Raw genomic sequence first — 26,943 nt, 5'->3', positions numbered from 1 at the left:
ACTTAAATCAGTACATACTCTGAAGGATAAAATCAGCTTCCTGATAATTCTTTTCCAAATTCTCAGCTTCACTCACTTGTTTTGTCCTCTGAATATTTACTGTTGTCATCCTAGTAACACATTAAAAATAAATAAAATAAGTATGTCAGCATCATTAGTTGTTTTCAGCAGGAAGGCTCTTCAAAGTACCTAGCACAACATAACTACCAAACATAAAAGTCCTATTTTTTGAGTCCTATTCTTTGAATCTTTATATTCTTTTTCACAGGAGGATTCTTAAGCCCTCTTACAAATAGATCCCAGCAGTCCGTCTATACCAGTCTTCTAGACATGGCCAGATGCAGCAAATCCTAATGTGAAAACATTATAGGCCTATAAGCTGGAAATGTTCCAGTCTTCCATGTCAACACATAAGGTGGAGTGTGATTTATATTTAAATAGAGCTGCAGAAACCTCTGTGTACTCAGGGATAAAGAGTACTTCTGGGTGATAAAGAGACTGTGATAGAGGTTTGGTTTAAAATGGATGCATTTATTTAGCAAACAAGAACAGTCACTTAATGTTTGCAAGTTCCTACTATCAACACTGAGATACAAAGCTGAATACATTTCCTCCACCCTCAAGGATTACCCTGGTGTCTCAGCTACTAAAGAATCCACCTGTAATGCAGGGGACCTGGGTTCTATCCCTGGGTTGGGAAGATCCCCTGGCGGAGCGCATGCAACCCACTCCAGTATTCTTGCCTGGTGGGCAAATCCCCAAGACAGAGGAGCCTAAGGGGTGCAGTCCATGGAATCACAAAGAGTCCAACATGAGTGAGTGACTAAGCACAGAACAGCCACCCTTTAAGAGTTCATAGTTTACTAGATCTTAAATATAGGTAGAATTTTAATTCAGCAGAGAAACCCAAGTAAGATGGCAGGTGTTGCAAGAGGGCATCCGAGGGCAGACACATTGAAACCATACTCACAGAAAACTAGACAATCTAATCACACTAGGACCACAGCCTTCTCTAACTCAATGAAACCAAGCCATGCCCGTGGGGCAACCCAAGACGGGCGGGTCATGGTGGAGAGGTCTGACAGAATGTGGTCCACTGGAGAAGGGAATGGCAAACCACTTCAGTATTCTTGCCTTGAGAACCCCATGAACAGTATGAAAAGGCAAAATGATAGGATACTGAAAGAGGAACTCCTCAGGTCAGTAGGTGCCCAATAAGCTACTGGAGATCAGTGGAGAAATAACTCCAGAAAGAATGAAGGGATGAAGCCAAAGCAAAAACAATACCCAGCTGTGGATGTGACTGGTGATAGAAGCAAGGTCCGATGCTGTAAAGAGCAATATTGCATAGGAACCTGGAATGTTAGGTCCATGAATCAAGGCAAATTGGAAGTGGTCAAACAAGAGATGGCAAGAGTGAACGTCAGCATTCTAGGAATCAGCGAACTAAAATGGACTGGAATGGGTGAATTAAACTCAGATGACTATTATATCTACTACCGTGGGCAGGAATCCCTCAGAAGAAATGGAGTAGCCATCATGGTCAACAAAAGAGTCCGAAATGCAGTACTTGGATGCAATCTCAAAAATGACAGAATGATCTCTGTTCATCTCCAAGGCAAACCATTCAATATCACAGTAATCCAAGTCTATGCCCCAACCAGTAACGCTGAAGAAGCTGAAGTTGAACGGTTCTATGAAGACCTTTGAGAACTAACACCCAAAAGAGATGTCCTTTTCATTCTGGGGACTGGAATGAAAAAGTAGGAAGTCAAGAAACACCTGGAGTAACAGGCAAATTTGGCCTTGGAATGCGGAATGAAGCAGGGCAAAGACTAATAGAGTTTTGCCAAGAAAATGCACTGGTCATAGAAAACACCCTCTTCCAACAACACAAGAGAAGGCTCTACACATGGACATCACCAGATGGTCAACACCAAAATCAGATTGATTATATTCTTTGCAGCCAAAGATGGAGAAGCTCTATACAATCAACAAAAACAAGACCAGGAGCTGACTGTGGCTCAGATCATGAACTCCTTATTACCAAATTCAAACTCAAATTGAAAAGAAAGTAGGGAAAACCACTAGAGCATTCAGGTATGACCTAAATCAAATCCCTTATGATTATACAGTGGAAGTAAAAAATAGATTTAAGGGTCTAGATCTCATAGATAGAGTGCCTGATGAACTATGGACGGAGGTTCGTGACATTGTACAGGAGACAGGGATAAAGAACATCCCCATGGAAAAGCAATGCAAAAAAGCAAAATGGCTGTCTGGGGAGGTCTTACAAATAGCTGTGAAAAGAAGAGAGGTGAAAAGCAAAGGAGGAAAGGAAAGATATAAGCATCTGAATGCAGAGTTCCAGAGAATAGCAAAAAGAGATAAGAAAGCCTTCTTCAGTGATCAAAGAAAAGAAATAGAGGAAAAGAACAGAATGGGAAAGACTAGAGATCTCTTCAAGAAAATTAGAGATCCCAAGGGAACATTTCATGCAAAGATGGGCTCGATAAAGGACAGAAATGGTCTGAACCTAACAGAAGCAGAAGATATTAAGAAGAGGTGGCAAAAATACATAGAAGAACTGTACAAAAAAGATCTTCACGACCCAGATAATCATGATGGTGTGATCACTAATCTAGAGCCAGACATCCTGGAATGTGAAGTCAAGTGGGCCATGGAAAGCATCGCTACGAACAAAGCTAGTGCAGGTGATGGAATTCCAGTTGAACTGTTTCAAATCCTGAAAGATGATGCTGTGAAAGTGCTGCACTCCCTATGCCAGACAATTTGGAAAACTCAGCAGTGGCCACAGGACTGGAAAAGGTCAGTTTTCATTCCAATTCCAAAGAAAGGCAATGCCAAAAAATGCTCGAACTACCGCACAATTGCACTCATCTCACATGCTAGTAAAGTAATGCTCAAAATTCTCCAAGCCAGGCTTCAGCAGTATGTGAACTGTGAACTTCCTGATGTTCAAGCTGGTTGTAGAGAAGGCAGAGGAACCAGAGATCAAATTGCCAACATCTGCTGGATCATGGAAAAAGCAAGAGAGTTCCAGGAAAACATCTATTTCTGCTTTATTGACTATGCCAAAGCCTTTGACTGTGTGGCACAATAAACTGGAAAATTCTGAAAGAGATGGGAGTACCAGACCACCTGACCTGCCTCTTGAGAAATCTGTATGCAGGTCAGGAAGCAGCAGTTAGAACTGGACATAGAACAACAGACTGGTTCCAAATAGGAAAAGGAGTATGTCAAGGCTGTCTATTGTCACCCTGCTTATTTAACTTCTATGCAGAGTACATCATGAGAAACACTGGACTGGAAGAAACACAGGTGGGAATCAAGATTTTCAGGAGAAATATCAATAACCTCAGATATGCAGATGACACCACCCTTATGGCAGAAAGTGAAGAGGAGCTAAAAAGCCTCTTGATGAAAGTGCAAGAGGAGAGTGAAAAAGTTGGCTTCAAGCTCAACATTCAGAAAATGAAGATCATGGCATCTGGTCCCATCACTTCATGGGAAATAGATGGGAAACAGTGGAAACAGTGTCAGACTTTATTTTTGGGGGCTCCAAAATCACTGCAGATGGTGATTGCAGCCATGAAGTTAAAAGACACTTACTCTTGGAAGAAAAGTTATGACCAACCTAGATAGCATATTCAAAAGCAGAGACATTACTTTGCTGATAAGGTCCGTCTAGTCAAGGCTATGGTTTTTCCTGTGGTCATGTATGGATGTGAGAGTTGGACTGTGAAGAAGGCTGAGGGCTGAAGAATTGATGCTTTTGAACTGTGGTGTTGGAGAAGACTCTTGAGAGTCCCTTGGACTCTAAGGAGTTCCAACCAGTCCATTCTGAAGGAGATCAGCCCTGGGATTTCTTTGGAAGGAATGATGCTAAAGTTGAAACTCCAGTACTTTGGCCACCTCATGCGAAGTGTTGACTCATTGGAAAAGACTCTGATGCTGGGAGGGATTGAGGGCAGGAGGAGAAGGGGACGACAGAGGATGAGATGGCTGGATGCCATCACTGACTGGATGGACGTGAGTCTGAGTGAACTCCGGGAGTTGGTGATGGATAGGGAGGCCTGGTGTGCTGCGATTCATGGGGTCGCAAAGAGTCGGACACGACTGAGAGACTGAACTGAACTGAACTGAACTAAATGAAGTGGAATATATTTTTCTAAGGAGTCTCTCAGATCTGGGAAATTATTCCTACTGCAGTTTGGCCAGGTTATCAGATCTTTGAGCAGAAGAATAGGAGATATTGGGGGAAATGTTGTTTGGGATCATATTACAGAAGGTCTGGATAGTCATTCTGAGGACTTTGGACTTAATTCAGTAACTGGGGAGAGTCATTAATGCCTGGAAAATCCCATGGATGGAGGAGCCTGGTAGGCTGCACTCCATGGGGTCGCTAAGAGTCAGACACGACTGAGAGACTTCACTTTCACTTTTCACTTTCATGCACTGGAGAAGGAAATGGCAACCCACTCCAGTGTTCTTGCCTGGAGAATCTCAGGGACAGCGGAGCCTGGAGGGCTGCCGTCTATGGGGTTGCACAGAGTCAAACACAACTGAAGCAACTTAGCAGCAGCAGCAGCAGCAGCATTAATACTTTTGAGCACGAAATAATGTATTAAGGGCATATTAATAAGATTAATCAAGCAGTAATCTTCCAGATGGATTCAAGGGGATAGAAGAGGCAAAGAAGAAAAAAATACGAGACTGAACTAGAGTAACAAAAGGAATAGAAAGAAAAGGAGAATCATTTTATAGGCAATGGTCAATTATCTGTAAAACAGCAAAGTTGGACAATACAGTATTACTCTGAAGACCTAAACCAGGCTGATTGGCACAATGGTAATGCCATTAAGCAAGCTGGGAAGATCAGAATCGCAGAGAGTCAGTAAGTCTGACATGTTTGTGTCCTACAGCGTACACAACTTCAGGATCTAGCACTTCATAACAGAAAAGCTTAATTAAATTTGGGGCACAAAACCAAGGCTTAGTTCTGTGTCTTCTTTTGATGGAGATAAGCCATTTGAGCTTCTTACCCACACAAAGTGTTTTTTTGATGTTTGTGTTTAGTTTCTTCTTACTCCACTAAATTGATCAAAATCCTTTTTTCCCCTTGCTTTTTAGTTAGTGTTTTCTAGTAAATAAGACAGTTGTATAGAAGGGAAAGAATAGAGATCTGTGAGCTTCTGTGATGTACAGAGCACCTATTTGTTTTTAATGATTAACATTAGTTTTTTAAAATAGTGTTTATTTTTCTAATTCTAAGCAAGTGCATACTCATAGAAATATACTCATAGAAATATAAGGATATATTTAAAATAAAAGAATCATGATTATAATAGTAGTAACTAGAGTTAACTACTCACATTTCTTCCAGGAATTTTTCTTTGAATACAAGACTAAAGAAAGAAAAACAAAAGGGGGATGATTATGTGTTATGTAAATTTGTGTCCTGCTTTATTATTTAGTCTTTGTAATGATCATTTCCCATGTTATGAGAGTTCTCCAGAGTCTTACTATTCTATCATTCAGATATTTCCTTATTTATTTAAGAAGTCTCATATTGTATACATAGAGGACATTTATGATACTTTACTATTGTAAATTATGTGATAGTGAACAGATGCTGATATACTTCAGATTAATGTTGATGATTCATGTTTTTGTATGTAGTTATCAAATCAGGCTGCAGAATACATAATGCAATGATGGAAATTCATTTTTAAGTGGTCAAAACATCCAGACTGATCTCATTAACAACAGAGAACATGTCTACTTTTCAGAAGCCCAAAGGAAAAGAAGTTCATAAAGCATTTGGCCAAATAATGTAAAATATTGTATAAAATAAATATGTAAAATAAACCTTATCTTTGACAAAGGAGGCAAGAATATACAATGGAGTAAAGACAATCTCTTTAACAAGTGGTGCTGGGAAAACTGGTCAACCACTTGTAAAAGAATGAAACTAGATCACTTTCTAATACCGCACACAAAAATAAACTCAAAATGGATTAAAGATCTAAATGTAAGATCAGAAACTATAAAACTCCTAGAGGAGAACATAGGCAAAACACTCTCAGACATAAATCACAGCAGGATCCTCTATGATCCACCTCCCAGAATTCTGGAAATAAAAGCAAAAATAAACAAATGGGATCTAATTAAAATTAAAAGCTTCTGCACAACAAAGGAAAATATAAGCAAGGTGAAAAGACAGCCTTCTGAATGGGAGAAAATAATAGCAAATGAAGCAACTGACAAACAACTAATCTCAAAAATATACAAGCAACTTCTGCAGCTCAATTCCAGAAAAATAAACGACCCAATCAAAAAATGGGCCAAAGAACTCAATAGACATTTCTCCAAAGAAGACATACGGATGGCTAACAAACACATGAAAAGATGCTCAACATCACTCATTATTAGAGAAATGCAAATCAAAACCACAATGAGGTACCACTTCACACCAGTCAGAATGGCTGCGATCCAAAAATCTGCAAGCAATAAATGCTGGAGAGGGTGTGGAGAAAAGGGAACCCTCCTACACTGTTGGTGGGAATGCAAACTAGTACAGCCACTATGGAGAACAGTGTGGAGATTCCTTAAAAAATTGCAAATAGAACTACCTTATGACCCAGCAATCCCACTGCTGGGCATACACACCAAGGAAACCAGAATTGAAAGAGACACATGTACCCCAATGTTCATCGCAGCACTGTTTATAATAGCCAGGACATGGAAACAACCTAGATGTCCATCAGCAGATGAATGGATAAGAAAGCTGTGGTACATATACACAATGGAGTATTACTCAGCAGTTAAAAAGAATTCATTTGAATCAGTTCTGATGAGATGGATGAAACTGGAGCCGATTATACAGAGTGAAGTAAGCCAGAAAGAAAAACACCAATACAGTGTACTAACACATATATATGGAATTTAGGCAGATGGCAATGACGACCCTGTATGCAAGACAGGAAAAAAGACACAGATGTGTATAACGGACTTTTGGACTCAGAGGGAGAGGGAGAGGGTGGGATGATTTGGGAGAATGGCATTCTAACATGTATACTATCATGTAAGAATTGAATCGCCAGTCTATGTCTGACACAGGATACAGCATGCTTGGGGCTGGTGCATGGGGATGACCCAGAGAGGTGTTGTGGGGAGGGAGGTGGGAGGGGGGTTAAAAAAAAAAAAAAAGAGAGAGAGAGAGAAAAAAAAAGAGCAAACAGGAATTGTGCACAAGCTGATCATGTATCCTGTGACCCGTCCCTCACCTGCCCTTTAAAAATGCTTTGCTGAAACCCTTCGGTGAGCTTGAGGCTTTTCAGGGCATGAGCCACCTCATCTCCTTGCGTGGCCCTGGAATAAACCTTTCTAAAAAAATAAATAAATAAATAAATAAATAAATTGATCTGATCATTATTTATTTAAATGTCTATCCAATAAGATAAAATACTACTGCTCTAAATTCCACAAACTGACATCATGGTTACATAAATATACAAGTATACACTATGTATGAGTCATTGGGGAAATTATACCATTACAATAAAAATTGATACATATGTGTGAGACTATGTGCATTCTTATGCAACTTTACAAGCTCAGAAAAGTCCATACCATGACTTATTTCGCATCTAAAAAATAGATCATAGGATAATATGTGATAAACATTACAATTTGTTGTTAACATGAATCATATAGGTATAGAAAGACCAAACTTAGAAAATATGTATATACGAAATTATACCTGCAAATAATGTTATGTACATTTTGAGAAAGCTGCTCTAATATTTAAAATGTACATCCCTCCCAAATGAACTTTCTCCTTTCCAAGAATGAAAGTGTTAGTCGTTCAGTCATGTCTGGGTCTTTGCAACCCCACAGACTGAAGCCTGTGTTCGTGGAATTCTCTAGGCCAGAATATTGGAGTGGGTTGCCATTCTCTTCTCCAGGGGATCTTCCCGACACAGGATTGAATGTAGGACTCTCACACTGCAGGCGTATTCTTTACTGTCTGAGCCACCAGGGAAGCTCTTTCTAAGATTGGGTGTTTCAAAATACATACCTTACTTCCTGATTTAAGAAAAATATTTTTTTCTAAAACTCACCAAGTTATCTTGAGCTTTTGGAGAAAAAGTAAAAATGTTGAGTAAAAATGCAAAGCTTTAACTTCTACATTTTAAACCTTTTGTTATATTTCATAACAGATCTCTTTTTAGGGTTTAATTTCTTCAGTTAGATCAGAAATATCTATGGAGGTAATGTGAACACATTTGATGATATGAAAGTTCTACTTTACCAAACAGGAAAAAATAATTTGGGAACAATTATTATAACTTTCATGGGATCTTGACAGGTTTAAAAGTCTTTTACATTTTCCTGTTTTGATGACCACAGGAAAATCTCCCTAGCACCCACTATAAAATAGCTTAGACAAAAAATCGCAGTCATAGCCCAGTGCCTCATTAGAAAAGCCTGCATTTCCTGCTCCAATAACCAGCTGATGGAAATAAAGTTCATCTTGTCAACAGGTTTATTTATTTCCCCTCTTCATCTGCTTTGTTAATCTTCCTTTTATGTTTCCTTAATAACATATGCTGTAAAGGTTCCTGAATGCTTTTCAAATAAAGAGAAATTCTGAGAAGGATTGACAAATTTCTGTTGTGTCAACATAGACACGGGCGTCTCCCAGTCTGGAACTCAATGTATAATATCTGAAATAGATAAATGTACATTCTCCTTTTCTCATTCATTAAATCAGAAGATATTTGGGTTTACTAATTGGTTTTAATGCATGTTATTAGAGTTTTATTGCCAGGACAATAAAGATGCTGTGCATTTTATGTATCATAACAGACTGGCCTTAAAAAAATCACTAGGAGATCTGGCTCCAAAAAGAAGGGATAGGAAAGGAAAAATCTAGAATCTGTGCTAACAGATAAATTCTTTGGACACTTTGGGATAATGGCCAGTGGCAAACCATAGAACCTATCAAATATGAAATAAATGCTGAAATCAGGATCAACATTTTACCTACAATTACTATATATTTACAAAGAAATTTTTTATTATTATACACTGTCATACTAATCTGGAGATGTGGGACATCAAACATCTTTTCCAAGTTGCTTACTAACCATCAGATGCTTAAATAAAGTAGCATAGTCTTGAATGATCATGGTAAGGCAGAGGATATGTTGGGTTTTCTTAGTTAGAAGAAAATTTAATTCATTATTTTATCATATTTTCAATCAAGGTCTCAAATATTAAGTATAAAAATATAATAATATAAAAGAATTTTTCCTTTGACCCACTTCCAGATACACAAATTTATTCTGTTTTACAATGTAAAATATTCATAGGTTTTGTGTAAGTTTTGCAATTTATTTCCCTACCTTGAAGAAAACAGTGGGTTTGCACTATTACTAGTAAAAAAAAATTATATTGCATATCAGTATATTGTCCCAAAATGGAGCATGAAAAATGGAATATTATCTGATAAATTTAGATTAATATCACCATTCAAGTTCAAAAAGCAGCTTTTGCTGTCATGCCCCAGATTGATTCCTTTAAGCTTAAGTTCACAATGGAGCTTCCCAAGTGGCACTAATGGTAAAGAACTCCCCTGCCAATGCAGGAGACATAAGAGTTGTGGGTTCAATTCCTGGGATGGGAACAGCCCTTGGAGGAGGGCATGGCAACCCACTCAAGTAGTTTGCCTGGAGAATCCCACAGACAGAGGAGCTTGGAGGGCTACAGTCCACAACGTTGCCAAGAGTTGGACATGACTCAAGAGACAGCACAGATGCACTCAAGTTCACAATAAATCTACCGTCTCTACTAAACTCTGTGCCCTCTGGAGTGGCGTTTGAGCCCTACTCACCAAAGCCACGTATACGTCTTCTTGGGTTTTCTTAGACCACAGCCCTCTAGCTCTTCATTCTGCCACTTTGTTCTTAGCCATATATACTTGTCAAGGGATAGAGAATGTCTCAATTCCTGTACTAAATATTCAACAGGTCTTCCAATATTTTGGGTCCCAAATGACATTGTTTTGTCAGATAAAGCACTGATAACTTAGTCATCCAGTGTTGATATTTATAACCTATTTCAGCCCCTCTTTACTCAGTTCATTTTTAGGTGCTCCTTAGGATCATTTTGTGAATGTGTAGATTATACTTTTATTCCTTTAATATGCTCACCTAACTACCCAGAAATAGCTACAGTTGTCTTATATTTCGGTAAAAGATATTTTGTCTTTCTCAAGTGAATGCCTGCCTCTTCAAAATGATTTCTTTTTTACCCTGAAACAGCATTTCAGATCTCCTTTACTTAAAACACAGCCAGATTGAAAGCATGATGATAAATGTTACCAAGAAGCACAGTCATTGAACAAGGGACTACCACGACACAAAGGGTCACCCTGGCCTTTTCAACTATTTACTTTTCAGAATGCACATGGTTAATATCAAAGAAATGCTGTTAACACTTTCTTTTGAAAAAGCTAGTTTCAGCAACTAAAGGAAAGATAGCTTACAATTGCCAGGAGTAGAGATACACTAAAGACAGCAGGACCAGGTGAAACACATACTATGAGAATGGCAATAGGCATTTTGAGGCTTTCAGAGAATGAACAACACTTGTGTATGAAATTTTAGTGTGCTATTTTTTCTTTTTAAATCTGCTGTAGACTCAAAGGTTTGAAAGAATACTTCTAAAAAAAAGTCAACTCAAGCCCTTCTCTGCTAGCACACTGATCCAGTTTGCTGTTGTTGTTGCTCACTCGCTAAGCCATGTCAGACTCTTTGCGGCCTCACAGAGTGCAGCACACCAGGCTTCTCTGTCATCCATTATTTCCCAGAGTTTGCTCAAATTTGTGTCCACTGAGTCAGTGATACTGTCTAACCATCTCATCCTCTGCTTCCCTCTTCTCTTTTTGTCTTCTATCTTTCCCAGTATCAGGGTCTTTTTAATGAAGCAGCTCTTCACATAAGATAGCCAAAGTACTGGAGCTTTAGTTTCAACATCAGTCCTTTTCCAGCCCTAAATGAACATTCAGGGTTGATTTCCTTTAGGTCTGACTGGTTTGATCTCCTTACAGTCCAAGGGACTCTCACAAGTCTTCTCCTACAACATGATTCAAAAGCATCAGTTTTTCAGTACTCAGCCTTCTTTGTGGTCCAACTCACATCCATACATGACCACTGGAAAAACCATAGGTTTGACTATACAGATCTTTGTCAGCAAAGTGATGTCTCTGTTTTTTAATACACTGTCTAGGTTTGTCATAGCTTTCCTTCCAAGAAGCAAGCGTCTCTTCAATTTCATGGCTGCAGTCACGGTTCACAGTGATCTTTGAGCCCCAGAAAATAAAATCTGTCAGTTTCCAATTTTCCCCTTCTATTTGTCATTAAGTGATGGGATCAGCTGCCATAATCCTTTTTTCATGTTGATTTTCAAGGCAGCTTTTTCACACTCCTCTTTCACCCTCATCAAGAAATTCTTTAGTTCCTCTTCAATTTCTGCCATTTGAATGGTATCATCAGCATATCTGAGGTTGTTGATATTTCTCTCAACAAGCTTGATTCCAACTAGTGATCCATCCAGCCCAGCAATGATTCAGTCTACCTAAGCTAACACCACTGGTCAATCTTGTTCCTGCTTCCATACATTTCACCTTCATAACCCACTTCCATCAGCTTCTCTCATTTCTTGCAATGATTTTCCCATCCCAACACACTCTTCTCCATGCACACCCCAACTTACCATCCCAGATGAGAATTGCTCAAGGAATAATATAAGAACCAACATGATAACAGTTATTAAGAGTGATTGAATAAACGTTAGGAGACTTGGCTTCTATCTTAGCTCTGCCACTAAATTATCAGGTGAATGTGGGGAAGTCGTTTCTATTAATAAAAGTTGGAGGATAAGTAGTGTCTAGAATTTCCTTCCAAATAACCCTGTGAAATAAATTATGAGTATATTAATTTCCTCAAAACTTAATCTGCTTTGAAAATAAAATAGGAGAAATGTATGCATCTGCCTCAGCTGAATGCTAAACAGTCAAATCCTTTCTTTCAATAGTCTTAGTTTCATAATTCAGTGTTGTTTATAGAAGATGAAACACTCTAAATTTTGCATATTGGCCTCCCTCTCCCTTTTCTGCCCAGTATTTTTGTCATGAGACCTTTTAGAATTTGGTCCTAACAAGTCTCTGGCGTCCTCTGTTCATATTCCCTTCAGCACCCTTTGCAAAGCTGCACTGAATTTCTCACCCTCTGCATGAAGGTAGCTTCTCTTTGGAACTTTTCCTCTTTTGGCTCATCTCTTGATGCTTGCCTCATCTCATCTATCTTTTACCATGTATGTCTTTGCACTTTTGTGAGTTCTTTATGTTTTTAAGCCTCAGTCTACACAATGAGCTTTTAAATCATCGTTGAACTATAAGAGTGTATTGATTGAAAAAACAAGCTTCAGAGTAAAAGAAAAAAAACCTATGTTCAGTTTCTGACTCAGACAAATGGTTGCTAAGTAACCTTAGGTAAGTTACTAAATACTGATCCTGAATTGTTTTATATGTAAAATGAAATTTGTAACATCTTCCAATATCAATTGGGACTCTGATCCAAAAAGATATATGACCCAAAACAGATACTTAAGGGGAAAAAGAGATGTATTAACTTTTTGAGTTGAAAATTCCAGAAGATCCTGTTTCAAGCATAATTTGATCCAGGGACTCAAATGATGTGAGTAAATTTCAATCTTTCTCCATCTTTTGGCGTTTACCTCCTCTTTGCTGGATTTATTCCTAGGGTCTACATATTGTGGGAAAATGAAGATCTGAGCTGTTCCTATAGTCTTGTAGGCTCAAGTACAACAGGAAAGACAAGTGTTCTTTTCTCAAGAGTTTCAACAGAGGTCTCGGGCCTGATATTGATGGGCTTAATTAAACTCTATCAAATATCCATTCTTAAAATGATCATTACAGTTGATGAATAAAATACACTCATTGACTGATGTCTGGGTCACATGACTGCTCCCAAAGCTGAAATCAGCATTGAACAAACAAGCAGATAAAGAAAGAAGAAGGTGCAATTCTGCACAAGAAATATGGGTTAATGTTTCCAAAAAGAAAGTAATTGAATGCTGGTTGGATCATAAATAACTACGATGCACTATATTAGCCTGTCATATTTTTATAAAACTAAATGTGACATTATTCCCAAAACATTTATCACAATGTTTGGTATATAAAAGTTTCCAGTGCTAAATGTGGGCCTTGGTACATAGCAGGTGTTAAGAAAGTATCAGGTGAATAAAGTGAATACACACTAAATGTGCTAGAGAAATTCTTAGAATTTGTACTTTATAGTTAATTTTGCTTTATTTTTCCAGCTCACTCTGATTATTTTGTTGGCAGAGATTATAAGAGAATAAGTCACATTTATTGTTTGAACAGTTTTCTGAATATATTCTACTTAATTAAATATAATTATACTGAGGTACAAATATGCCAAAGCAATTATAGTCTATATCCAACTTCACTATAGTAGTTAGCTCATCCAAAAGATGCCTGTGGGACTTCTCATAAGTTCCCAGATTTTGCTGGCATTAGGAATGCAATGAAGATGGCATGGCACTGTCCTCAAGAGTTTGATTCATATCTAAGGCTTGTGGGATATGAAAAACACTAGATAAAATACATGCTTATAGGATAGTAAAGGGAAAAGACAGTAAAAAGTAAGCAATCTAAACAAATATAAATTTGCTAATAAAAATGAATAAATAATCATAGTTGTCAAGAAGTTTCTAAGCATCGGTGAAATTTCTGTAGAGAATTTAAAGACCTGCTTGAGAAAGAGTGATGGAGAGGGACACTACCCAGGATATTATTTAAGCTGAAAACAGAAAAATGAGAACGAGTTATATATGGAAACAGAGGAAGGAGCTGTTGAGAACTGAAGTCCTTCAGTTAGGACTTGAATCTCAGTTCTGCCTCTGACTTAACTGCGTGTCTCTGGCCAAGTTAGTTGACTTATCTCTATGCTTCATTTTCCTCATCAATAAAGTAGCAATAATAGTAACAGTGTTTAAGGACTGACACAGTTGGCATTCAAAACCTTACCTTCTCCTTCATGTGTTGATAACATTCCCCACTTGTGTGCTCATCTCTTAACCCCTACAACTCATGGGCCATGCTACCTCTGTAGCCATTTTCCAAACTGCAAGTCAGACTATGTTAGTTCCTTTTTCAGTTAGTCTTCTTTATTTTTTTGCAGATATAATTACTTAATATAGTATAGTCATTTTTCCATGATCTTGCCACTTTTCCAGTTTTATTTTTCACCATGAATTTATTTTCACCCACTCCAGTCTTCAACCCTTAGCTTCACACACACTAACTACTTAAAGCTCATCTAACATGTCATGCATTCCCTATCTCTGTGCCTTTACATGGTCAAAGTTCTCTGCTTGGGAATTCAGGCTTGGTGAACACCCAGTCTATTCTATTATGTCTTCCAAGTTTTTTATTTGATTCTGTCAGCGACCCTTAACCTAGAGTGGATCATCATTGTTGTGGGGTTTCTACTCGACGGGGTGGATACAGATGAATTTAGATTAATATGCTGAATGGAGGGAAGATGTAGCAGTTTCCATCTCATGGTTTATTTTTTTTCCCACAAAGTGTGAAATAGAATGATTGGCTATGAGTAATAAGAATCTCTTAGTATCCTGTGAAGTATGAGGGGAGGCCATCAGCTGAGAGTGGGCATATTTAATTGGAAAATTTATGAAGAAAGAAGAGTAGCTTCACAAAGGAAGCGTATGGGATTGTCAACCAGTGTTGATGGCCCATTTGAGGTTTGTGGGAATGAATTTACAGTGAAAGCAGTCCATGTGGTTTGCATGACTGTGCCTTTTCCTCCAGGGCCATACTGCAGCCATTTAGGTGAAAACCCAAGGGAGTGAACAGTTGGGCTTAACAGTGATTGACCTTTGCTGGGTGATACGGTGAAGGCAGAGAACAATGAGGGGGTTCTGGAATTTTAAAAGAGTATCGTTACTAACTGCAGTTTCAAGCTGGGCAAGGAGAGAGAAGAGGGCATAAGGGAATTATTGATAGTGAAAAGTCAACTAGTTCAAGGTCCCCTGAGAAAGCACAAATGCTGGAGTGGGAATGGAAGAGTATCTGAGCTGATCAGAGCATGAAATGCTAAAGTGGATATTTTAGAAGGAAAGCAACTATGGAGATAACATTTTGGAGTAGTCTTTTCCATAGTTTTCTATGATATGTTGAATTATTTTGATGGAGACCAGCTAAGAGCTAACATACAAATCACAAAACATAGACAAAAAATGACTATGGATATTAACATTGCTGTCATTTATAAGCTAATAAATGATCATTTAATGTTTGTTCAAATCTCAAGTGTCAACTCTGAAAAACCCAGGGTTACAAAGATAAACTATATGATCCAATATCTAAAAACAAGTGCAGCTTTCTCAAAAGGCACAAGCTCAAAATAAGGCAAAAAACATATCTGATGTAACCAGCATGTTTCCATGGTTTCCTCCCCTGTCTTTGTTCTTTGATGCAGACAGAGCAGGGCTGAGTGAAAGCCCATTAAAGGGCAGGTGTGCATGAAGCTGGCCTGACTCTATAACTGACACAGCAGAATGATACAAACCACTTCTCACACTCACCTTGATGTTAAGTTTCCCATTTCTATTCCTGGTCCAGATTTCATGACACGGACTCAATTACGGGCACCATGAGTCCATTCCCTCCCTCAGTTAAAAGTATAAACAAAATTAACATCTTTTTCTTTGTTAAGGTGTAAGATTTATTCCAAATGGGTAATTTAAGACTTCCTAAGGTGATTCAGAGGCCGCAAGAAAGAGACAGTCCGGGTCAAGGAAAATGTGGCACCTTTATTTCTCAAAGGATCCAGAAAGAAAAAGTCTCTAAGAACAGGAAACTGGGGGTTAAATGCTACCTGTATTTTGCGACAACATCATCAAGAAGGGAAAGTGGTTATGTCTTCATCAACCATTCACTTCATCTAAGTGGTGAGATAAAAGGTGTCATTGTAAAGACAAGACTATATGTTTCACTTTTATCCTAATATCTCTACAAAATGTGATTTAGTTGCTAGTTGCAGTAATTTGTTATGAATATTTGGAGTTGAGGTGTCCAAACCTGAAATGAGACAGCAATTTGAGTATTTCAGGAGGTTTTTTGTTTATTTCTTATTGAACTTTATTCCTGATTTTCACTATCCAGGAGATAGTGAATCAAAATGATTTTTCCATAATACAGTATCTAAGCTTCTCATGGATATGGAGGTTAAAGTTTTCATATTTCCCGCTTCAGTTCAGTTCAATTCAGTCACTCAGCCATGTCCGACTCTTTGCAACCCCATGAATCGCAGCACACCAGGCCTCCCTGTCCATCACCAACTCCCGGAGTTCACTCAAACTCACATCCATGGTGTCGGTGATGCCATCCAGCCATCTCATCCTCTGTCATGCCCTTCTCCACCTGCCCCCAATCCCTCCCACCATCAGAGTCTTTTCCAATGAGTCAATTCTTCGCATGAGGTGGCCAAAGTACTGGAGTTTCAGCTTTAGCATAATTCCTTCCAAAAAATACCCAGGGCTGATCTCCTTCAGAATGGACTGGTTGGATCTCCCTGCAGTTCAAGGGACTCTCAAGAGTCTTCTCCAATACCACAGTTCAAAAGCATCAATTCTTCGGCACTCAGCTTTCTTCACAGTCCAACTCTTACATGACCACTGGAAAAACCATAGCCTTGACTAGATGGACCTTTGTTGGCAAAGTAATGCCTCTGCTTTTGAATATGCTATCTAGGTTGGTCATAACTTTTCTTCCAAGGAGTAAGCGTCTTTAGTAAGGCTTTTTAGTTCCTCTTCACTTTCTGCCATAAGGGTGGTGTCATCTGCATATCTGAGGTTATTGATATTTCTCCCAGCAATCTTGATTCCCACTTAATTCATTTTAAATAAAGATCTTGTTGGAACAACTAAGTGTGGTACTTCACTAGTTAGTAATCAAACATTACAAAATTCAATATAGTTATATATGATTAAAGCTAAGCTGATAAAATAACGGATATGTTGTCTTATGGGGCTTCCAGGGTAACTCAGCTGGTTAAAAAATTCTGCCTGCAATGCAGGAGGCCCCAGTTCAATTCATGGGTCAAGATGTTCCCCTGAAGAAGGGATAGGCTACCCACTCCAGTATTCTTGGGCTTCCCTGGTAGTTCAAATGTTAAAGAATCTGCCTGCATTGCGGGAGACCTGGGTTCTCTCCTTGGGTTGGGAAGATCTCCTGGAGGAGGGCATGGCAACCCACTCCAGTATTCTTGCCTAGAGAATGCCTCATGGACAGAGGAGCCTTGCGGGCTACAGTCCATGGGGTCAGAAAGAGTTGGACATGACTGAGCAACTGAGCACAACACAGCACATGTTGTCTTATCAATAAAAAGGAAATAAAATTAAAAGAAAAATATGAACACACTAGACCCCTTCTCTGGATTGTCAACTGGTATCAGTGACCATTCTGTCTAGCCCTGGTTTTCATTCTGACTTGTGTAGTACTGATTGCCGTGCTGTGCTAAGTCGCTTCAGTCATGTCTGACTCTGTGAGCATATGGACTGCAGCCTGCCAGGCTCCTCTGTCCATGGGATTCTTCAGGCAAGAATACTAGAGTGGGTAGCTGTGCCTTCCTCCAGGCCATCTTCCCGACCCAGGGATCTAACCCATATCTCATGCAGCTCCTGCTTTATAGGTGAATTCTTTACCACTGAGCCTCAGAGGAAGCCCTTTAGTACTGATTGCCTCTGAATTTTCTCACTCATGTCATGGGCCTCAAGCTCTCTGGAGTATAGAAACAATTTGCTTAAATTCACATTGTTGTGCAGCAGAAACTAACACAACATTGTAAAGCAATTACACTCCAATAAAAGAACATTGCAGGCAGCTTCAAGCCTCAGATCTTCCAACAAGAGAATTCCACCTAAAAAGCAAATGTGTTTATATTTTTTAACTTCCTTCTTCCACCTGAGACCGAATCATTAAAACATAAAACTTTCACAGCACTGTAGTGCAACCAATTTATATAAAAATCCCATTCTTTCTACAATTTGAAGGATGTTTCACAGTAAATTCTACTAACTAACTTTAATCCCTTACTCCACCCTCAACCTTCATAATCAGTTTCTCACAGAATTAGATATTATGGCATGATTTTTTAAGGGATTATACATATTCCCAGAATGTAAGACCTTAAAGCACATTTAAGCCAAAATTAATGTGGTTTCACCAGGTGTATGAAGTGATTCTTCCATTCTAGTTGCAAATGCCTTATGGATGGTTAGCAGTGCCATCCAGGCGGACTTGGCTTTGATTTGTAGATGCCCGAGAATTGTCTTCGCAGAGAAAATGTACAGAGATAGCATTTCACTTTTATGTTTTTCATCAAACAGCCTCCTCGTGACAGAGGGAAAGGCATGAAAGTTGTTAGGGAAAACATTGTCTATTACCAGGAGGTTGTTTCTTCAGAAGTCAGAGGCTCGTGTGCACTGTGAAGAGAATACTAAATGAAACCCGGGCTAGAGGACGCCTTTCAGATAAGCAGCCTTTACAATGTCACCTTTGCCTCATACAAACAAAACGGTCTATAGCTAGCGGCTTATAAATTATTTGGTCATAGAATTAAAGAAACTTTGATTCTAAAGTGTATGCTTCTGTGGACCAATATGAAATATGTAATACCTGAAACATTCTCAACCAAAGAAAGAATTGCAAGTCCACTCTTCAGGCTGGTGTTAGGTGGTCTGTGGACTGCAGGAAATCTCACTTGAATCTTCTTCAGAGCCTGGAATCTTACTTCCATAAGTTCAGTCCTTTGAATTAAGGCTTGTAATAGGAAGTGTATGCTCAGTCTTTATTGGTGTAAACCAAACACTGGATGGGACAACATTTTTAAAAAATATTAATAATGATCCCCTTAGGAAATATTTATTATTTTCTTTATATCTCAAGAGCTACTTGTGAGATAATGGAAGATGATACCAAGGGCCAGGTTTTGCTAGGAGGTAATTAGGATGACAAACCTGAATACCAATGGCTTCCTAGGTAAACAGACCTTAGGAACTCCAGGAAGCTAGAGAAATAGAAGCAGGGTGTCCAGTATCTTAAAAGGGCAGAGGAAGAGATGCTGTTGAAAACAAAGGTGCTGTGGGTAATTTCGAGACCTGCTTCACAATTTTGCTTAGGTTCAATATGACCTTGGTTTCTCAGATCTCCATTTCCTTGCAATTCTTACTAAATGGTCTGCAATATTGATATTTATGGGTGATTTTGCCCTTTTTGTTTTAATAGATTGGTTCCACCTCTATTACAGGATATTTAGATATGCATCTTTTAAACAAACACCAAAACAATAGTACACCATTGAGAGTGCAGAGAAAACACTCAGAAAAGAAATGCTTCCCTCTGGACATGACTTCCCCCAATGTGGGGTGTTTCTCTTGTGCTATTGGAAAGACAAAGAAAGTCAATGGATTTCAGCTCCACATTTGCTTTAATTTTAAGTTCCCACTCTCATCCCATAAGTTCTTTATGGGATGTTTAGATTTCCTTGTAAGTCTCTTAGAAATCACAAACTTTTTTACTCCTTAGCTGTATACACTTGATTGCTGTAATTAGAGCTCTTTTGTTGCCGTAATTCCTTCATAATGTTACAGTTTTAGTCAAGCATTCTTTCCCTCTGGAGGCATTAATTGTTGCCAGTTTTGAAAATGCCCTTCATGAGTGTGTACTTTTTGTTTTTCTGGTGATAAAACATGTCACTATTTCCTATTTTTCCTCTAGGTGAAAAGAGTTTTTTTGTTGTTGTTCAGCATATGCTATGCCCTTTTTAAGCCCTGTAGTGTAGTTTAGAGTATCTTTGTCCACCACCTGGAAAGTCAGCATTGGTCATGATTTCATGTACTTCACCAATTTGCAGTACATGTCTCAAGATGCAAGGTTTAAGTTTTCTTTTATTTGCTGTTAGCTGTGAAATCGTTATGACAGTCTATCCTTGTTAAGGATTTACCTATGGCAAGTAGAACATATGGTTTGTAGTATGTCATTAAAATAAATGGTTATTTTCCAATGACAAGTCCTTCGCTAAAATACAAAGTTAAAATGGAAGATACTTCTTCCAATGTAGCAGTGTGCACTGGAAATATCCTCTAGTTTGAAACTGAGTGAGTATCTCTTTGTTTAGTCCTGGTAACTGCTTGAGATAATGGATACTATATTAAACTTTATTCTGTTCATTCACATACACACACACACACACACTCAATGCATGCACACAAAATCGATCTCCAATTAAAGAGGAAAGATTGATTATTGGTTTACAAAAAACGACAAACACTCAGACATGTTTTGAAATAAAAGCCATTATCCTTCAACCAGCATGGGCTGAGTTCCCACACTGAGACTGTCCCTGATCTAGGCCCTAGTGAAAAAGAGTATTAAGCAAGACAGACAAATTCATAACTCCCACAAAACCTGAGGTTTAGAAACTTGGTCTAGATCTGGTCATTTGGTCATTTCCAATTTAAATTTATTCTGCTCTTCCTCATCCGATTATTTACTGAAGGGCCTTATACGCTCCATCCAATAGGAACACGTTCTCCATGATAAGAGCACCAATCGGTGTTTTACTGTTTGGAATTATGCAATTTATTCTAAAGTCATCTGCTTCTGAGAGCAGTACAAGTCTATTTCATTATATAAAAATGAAATACACTGAAATTTATTATTATTTTACTGAACATAAATCAGGAAATAGATTCAATATATATTACCTAAAGACTGACATTTCAAGCCCCTTAGCCATGTGTTTCAGTAAATGTGATTCCTTGTTCATTTACTGCTGCATTTTGAATCATTGCCTCTGCCCATATGACTGTTGATGTCTCTTGCTGCAGCCTGGATGAACCCATTTCTTTTCAAGGCTGAGAGTTGCTACAAGATAATAGAAAATCTTGGCCTAGCTACACAAAACTATCATCATATATAAAACTCGAAGAATTGATGCAGAGTCCAGTTCATCTTTTTTGTTTTAATTTTATTTTGTTTTATTAAAATAAAAACACAGGAACTCTGAATAGTTTTATAAACATTTTGCTACCTACATTGACATTCCCAAGTATTTTCTTGATTCCACATTATTGATTTATACATATTTTATTTGAACATCATTTGTGTTTTTTAAGTTTTATAACTTAATGCAAAAAATGCGCATCTCCAGCTTTATAATTAAAATTTAAAACGTTGGCCTGATCATACAGATATATATGTTGAGAGTGAATTTTGAGGATTTTGGTAACATAGGTTAATTCAAATGTCAGGTAATAGTTGTGAAAACATCCCAGGATGACCCAGAGAATATCAGTGAGTTCTGCATCCTGCTGTGGGATTTCTCTCTGAGATAAATGTCGGTCTCTGTGTTTTTCTCCCAGGAGGTTGAGTTGTGTCGTGTTAGCAGTCAAGAGAAGCTGGGTCTGACAGTCTGTTACCGAACGGATGATGAAGAAGACACCGGCATTTATGTCAGCAAGGTAAGAAATGCCATGGAAGAGAGATTAGGGGAGGCAGACGGCGAGCAATGGAGTGAAATGACTCACAATGAGAAAATCCTTGGGAGGCTTGAATGTGAAGAACTGGCCATGTTCCAATACTTGTCATTTCCAATTAAAGAAGTAAATTATGCTGCCCAAGTAATGTAATTATTATCAGCTTATTTAACGTGGCTGCTTTCACCGCAGAATCCCAGTAAGAAAGAGTGCAAAAATGGTTACATTGTCTAAATTTGAATAAAGTCCCATAAATATGCCAGAAGTCAGGCAAAGTTTTTGATCAGCAAACATTTGTCTTTCCATCCCTGCTGTGTCTTTTATCTGACTTGTTAGCAATCGCATTAACTAATTGTTTTAAATCTAATATTGACATCTAATATTTTCAATCTAAAATCTAAATATTTACTAAAAATCTAATATTTTACTCTGCTGAAGATGGACAAATTTGAATATCATATCCAAGAAGGGCATCCATTAGTTTGTTTTATTCAACCACATAATCACTTTCAAAAAGTGACGTATTGACTCAGGGAACTATATTCAACATCCTATAATGTTACAATGGAAAAGAATATGAAAAAGAATAAAATCAACTATACTTCAATTTAAAAAGTGAGGTACTTAAATGTGAAATACCTTCAGTGTTAATTATTTTGAAAAAAAGTGAAGCAAAGTTTATTATTATAGGTGATTTTTGAAACTCCCAAAAGAATCATTTTATGAGAAGTAGTAAGGTATTATGTATGCAGATATGATTAAAAATCACATATGTAGATGCAAGCACGTATGTGTATATATGTATGCATGTTATCTAATCCCTGCATATGTATATGTATATACACATATGTATGTGAAATCATGCATATTATATGTATGTGCATGAACCCAGAGGTTAGACAAACTAAATACTAATTGCTCTGCTGTGCTATTTCAAATTTTCTTGGCCATGACCTTGAAAACATTACATAACTTACTAAGATTCAGCTTCCTTAACTAGAAATTCAGTACAACAATACTTTTAATATTGCTTTTATAGAGGTTTTTAGACTAGGAAAAGATAGTGCACTTAGAAAATTATGAAACTCTATAAATATAAATGTTAATCTTTATCACTTTACCAAAAAATCTACTGACTGGTTCTTACCATGGAGAAATTTCCAGAGAATATTTGACTTGCATATACAGCTGTTTTAAATAAACAACTATGAAACCACCTCTGATTATGGTGAGGAAGTATAAGGCAACACATGCAGAATTATCTTTTGTAATATGTATGGAAGTGCAAATACAGAATTTTAATATTAGTTTGATTATAGTTCTGAAGACAAATTCTTAGATTGTGAATGGCTTCTAAATAAGATACAATTAATTAACTATCCATCATTTCCTTCAGGTAAGTCTCTGTTTACAATTTAAACATGTCAGCTCTGGAACTTTGCTCTTCAGGAATAGTAAGAAAACCCACAGGAACAGAACATATGTACTTGGAAAAAATGTTTCCTTATACATCAAACATGTAATTATAGCGTCTTTTGTTCTTGACTGATCACTTAAAACTCATTTATTGGGTGGCACTACCTAATTAGAAAGTAATATCTAACATCTGGATAGGATGGATCAACCTTATGCTACACTTGAAATATTTTGCTTAAAGAAAAAAAAAAAGGCTTTGCTGGAATAAATTCCAATAAATGGTTGGAAGCCATCATGTGAAATGTGTGCTAGATGAAATTACCTCCACTAAACAGTAAGTCATCACTCAAGTTTGGCCAATTAAAGTGTGGATGAGCTCTTAAAAGAGCTTTAAATATCTATTTATTCTAAAATAAATGATAGTTAATATAGTTCAGCCTAAATGTAAAGTAGTGTCTGCATGGGTAAGATTATTTTTTTTTCACTTTTTGAGCTACATAGACTATAAATCCCTTTATAAATTTGTGTGATCATAACACAGAAATCCCTTTAATAAGTATGGACTTAAGAATATAGCTATCAGGTTTTCTCAGACAGCTAAGGCAGGATTCAAAAATCACCCTAGCAGAAAGTACATTTCCTGAGTCCAGAAAATTCTGGTATTAACATCATCTGAGGATCAGGTCAGCTGAAAACAACATCCGACAGTTGGGATACAGAAATGAGTGAACAGTTGTAAAAAAAAAATAAAATATAAAAGGAGGAAAGGATAAAAGGAAGAAAGAAAAAGAGGGAGGGAGAGAAAAGTGGTCTACAGATCAAATTGGGCTTCATTCTCCTTAATTTTATTATGATTAATTCTAAAATAGCTCATTAACATTTTTAGAATCAGTTGACAAAGAAAAATTTGGCATGCCCTCTATAACTCAATAGAAAAACATGAACCATATTTAAAAAGAAATTTAAGTTTCTGGGGATGATATTGCATATCCAGTTGACACTGTGTCCTCTCCCTTACAGGTAGATCCAAACAGCATTGCTGCCAAAGATGGCCGAATTCGAGAAGGGGATCGTATTTTGCAAGTACGCGTGCAGTTATTTTCTCTAGTTTCCTTCTATCTGTCCAACAGCTTACATTTTATTTCACACCTTGAAAAATATTAGAAAAATAATTTCCCCTTGTTTCTGGATAGTAACATCTACAAAACTAAAAGCTATCATTCAAACCTTTTTTTTTTTAATTTTTATTTTTACTTTATTTTACTTTACAATACTGTTTTGGTTTTGCCATACATTGACATGAATCCAAAAAAACAATTGATAGTGCCATTTATTAAGGATTATTAGTAATAATTTTAGTAAGGCATAATCTCTGGACTCAGATACCTCACCTTCAGCTTCCAGCTCCATCACTTAATTGGAAGCTTTACTTCATTTCTCATTGTAAGACTGTTTCCTTATCTTAAAGAATGATGACAGTAAAATATATTGTGGCAAAGGTTAGATGTAATTAAGCCTGTGATATGCTTAGTGAGTAATAAGTGCATGGCCAGAAATAAGTGTATGGTGTGTAATAAGCATGAACTGCTGTTGTTACTGGCATCAGCAGCATTTACTGCTGCCTTTTCCACAATAAATTAGGTAAACAGTGACCCCAGTGTTCCATTATGATGAAAGTTTAGAAATATGAAGTCTTAATTATTTACAAATGAGTTGCTGAGGACAGGTGGAGGATGGACATGTGAAAACATAGAGATGGACTAAATTTCAGTTTAACAACAGAGATGGTAAGCACCTTATGGGAGGTGTATAAACTGGAAAGAGTTCCAAGCCAAATCAGGAAAAACCTTGAAAGCCAAAGTTTCTATCATAAATCTTCCTTGACCTGCTTTGTCACTTTTGAGTCCTTTCCCATAAAGAGTGGCTGCAGGAAGACACACAGCACCCCAGCTCTTGTATTCAATTTAACCCCCAAAATAAGAATAGAGGCCTTTGAATTACGCTGTAGAAAAAAGAAAAAAAATGAAAGTGTTAGTCGCTCCATTATGTTCGATACTGCAACCCCATGGACAGTAGCCCACCAAGCTCCTCTGTTCATAGAATTCTCCAGACAAGAATACTGGAGTGGGTTCCTGTTCAGTTCAGTTACTCAGTTGTGTCTGACTCTTTGCGACCCTGTGGACTGCAGCCTGTCAGGCTCCTCTGTCCATGGAGTTTTTCAGGCAAGAATACTGATATGAGTTGCCATTTCCTCCTCTAGGGACTAGAGTAAGTAACCATTTCTTTGTCCAGGAGATCTTCCTGACCCAGGGATAGAACCCTGGTCTCCTGCATTGCAGGTAGATTTTTTTTTACCATCTAAACAACCAGCGAAGCAGATCACACCTGTAAAACAGGAAGGAGGACTCAAATGACTCATTGAAGAAGTTACCACCTGTCGATATATTCTGTAAAATCTTGGTTGTTATATCTATCATCCCCTTTTCTCCTTCTTAGACATGAACCCCTGAAAAATTTATTTCTTTTGATTCAATACATTTGGATTCAACACTCTACCTGGAACCAGGGCTTTAAAAAAAACAAGCTGCCATGGCAGCCTTTGGGGCACTTCCTGTGTAATTGGGAAGACAGCTGCAAACACAGATGATGACAGTACAACGTGGCATTGTTGTGAGAAAGAGGTGCCACACCAGAGGGCTGTCCTACTCAGCCTTCTGCTGTTTCTTTTCCTTTCTTTAGGGGGGCACTCAGCAAATCACAGCCCTTCTCCATACGCCTTCCCTTCTCAAGTGAGAGGCCACAGAACTCCTTTTTCATCAGGGACCCTCTACTAAAGCTCCAATTAGGAAAGAATTGGAGATTATTCATGGTCCCACTAGTTCTCAGGAAACTTCAAGAATATATAATTTCAACTTTATTGAGCTTCTTGGTGGTTAAACAAAATGGGATATGTCTGTCACTGGATAATTCAGGAGCAGGAAAAGCGAATCAAGAAGTTAAGACTTAGTCTTGTCTGCTACTCTATTTTCAATATCTCTTTCACACACGTGAATAAATGAAGGGATGAAACACAGATATTCAGCAGAGTGACAGAATAGATGGAGGAGTAAAGCTTTAACTATGTATCCTCGTTAATAAAAAGTGTATTATTTTAGTGTGTCATGCGGATAATGAAGCTTCAAAAATATGTCATTAGTATTTGACTTATGAATCATTTTAAATGCGTTGTGTACTTTGTTAATATCTTCAATTAAGTAAACTGAAAAGAATGTAACCTTCCTTTGATGCTGAGGGTCTCATCCTACCCAGCCATCACCACCCAATGCTATAATGGAGTAAAATGCTCAGTGACTGAAAGTCCTGGAAGATTGTGTGCCCTGATATTAAATGACCCTAGTTGGCTACTTTTTCTGTGCTTTGTCATTTTCCTCATGCTGTTACCAGCTGTCACTTTTTCCTCTCATCTTCTACTCACCACACCCTATATTCATACTGCAGCCTCACTGACTCCCGTCCTAGTTTCTAGCTCACCACATTCCAAATACAGTTAGTAAAATACAGTTTATATACACAATGCTGCTGCTGCTGCTAAGTCGCTTCAGTTGTGTCCGACTCTGTGCGACCCCATAGACGGCAGCCCACCAGGTTCCCCCGTCCCTGGGATTCTCCAGGCAAGAACACTGGAGTGGGTTGCCATTTCCTTCTCCAATCCATGAAAGTGAAAAGTGAAAGTGAAGTTGCTCAGTCCGACTCAGCGACCCCATGGACTGCAGCCTACCAGGCTCCTCTGCCCATGGGATTTTCCAAGCAAGAGTACCGGAGTGG

At 38.0% G+C, this 26,943-nt stretch overlaps 1 protein-coding gene across 1 annotated transcript in view; it reads left to right on the top strand.

The window, feature by feature from the left end:
• Positions 1 to 26,943, top strand: part of PDZRN4 (PDZ domain containing ring finger 4) — a 419,386-nt gene that overhangs the window by 374,982 nt on the left and 17,461 nt on the right. Inside the window, exons 6-7 of the mRNA XM_069584607.1 lie at positions 21,589 to 21,687; positions 24,139 to 24,201. Of these exons, the coding sequence (XP_069440708.1) occupies positions 21,589 to 21,687; positions 24,139 to 24,201 (162 nt within the window). The remainder of the gene's footprint in view (positions 1 to 21,588; positions 21,688 to 24,138; positions 24,202 to 26,943) is intronic.

This window comes from Ovis canadensis, chromosome 3 (genome assembly GCF_042477335.2).
Source record: "Ovis canadensis isolate MfBH-ARS-UI-01 breed Bighorn chromosome 3, ARS-UI_OviCan_v2, whole genome shotgun sequence".
NCBI classification, from domain to species: domain Eukaryota; kingdom Metazoa; phylum Chordata; class Mammalia; order Artiodactyla; family Bovidae; genus Ovis; species Ovis canadensis.
Note: the sequence above shows the minus strand (reverse complement) of the source record. Positions and strands in the feature narration are given on the sequence as shown.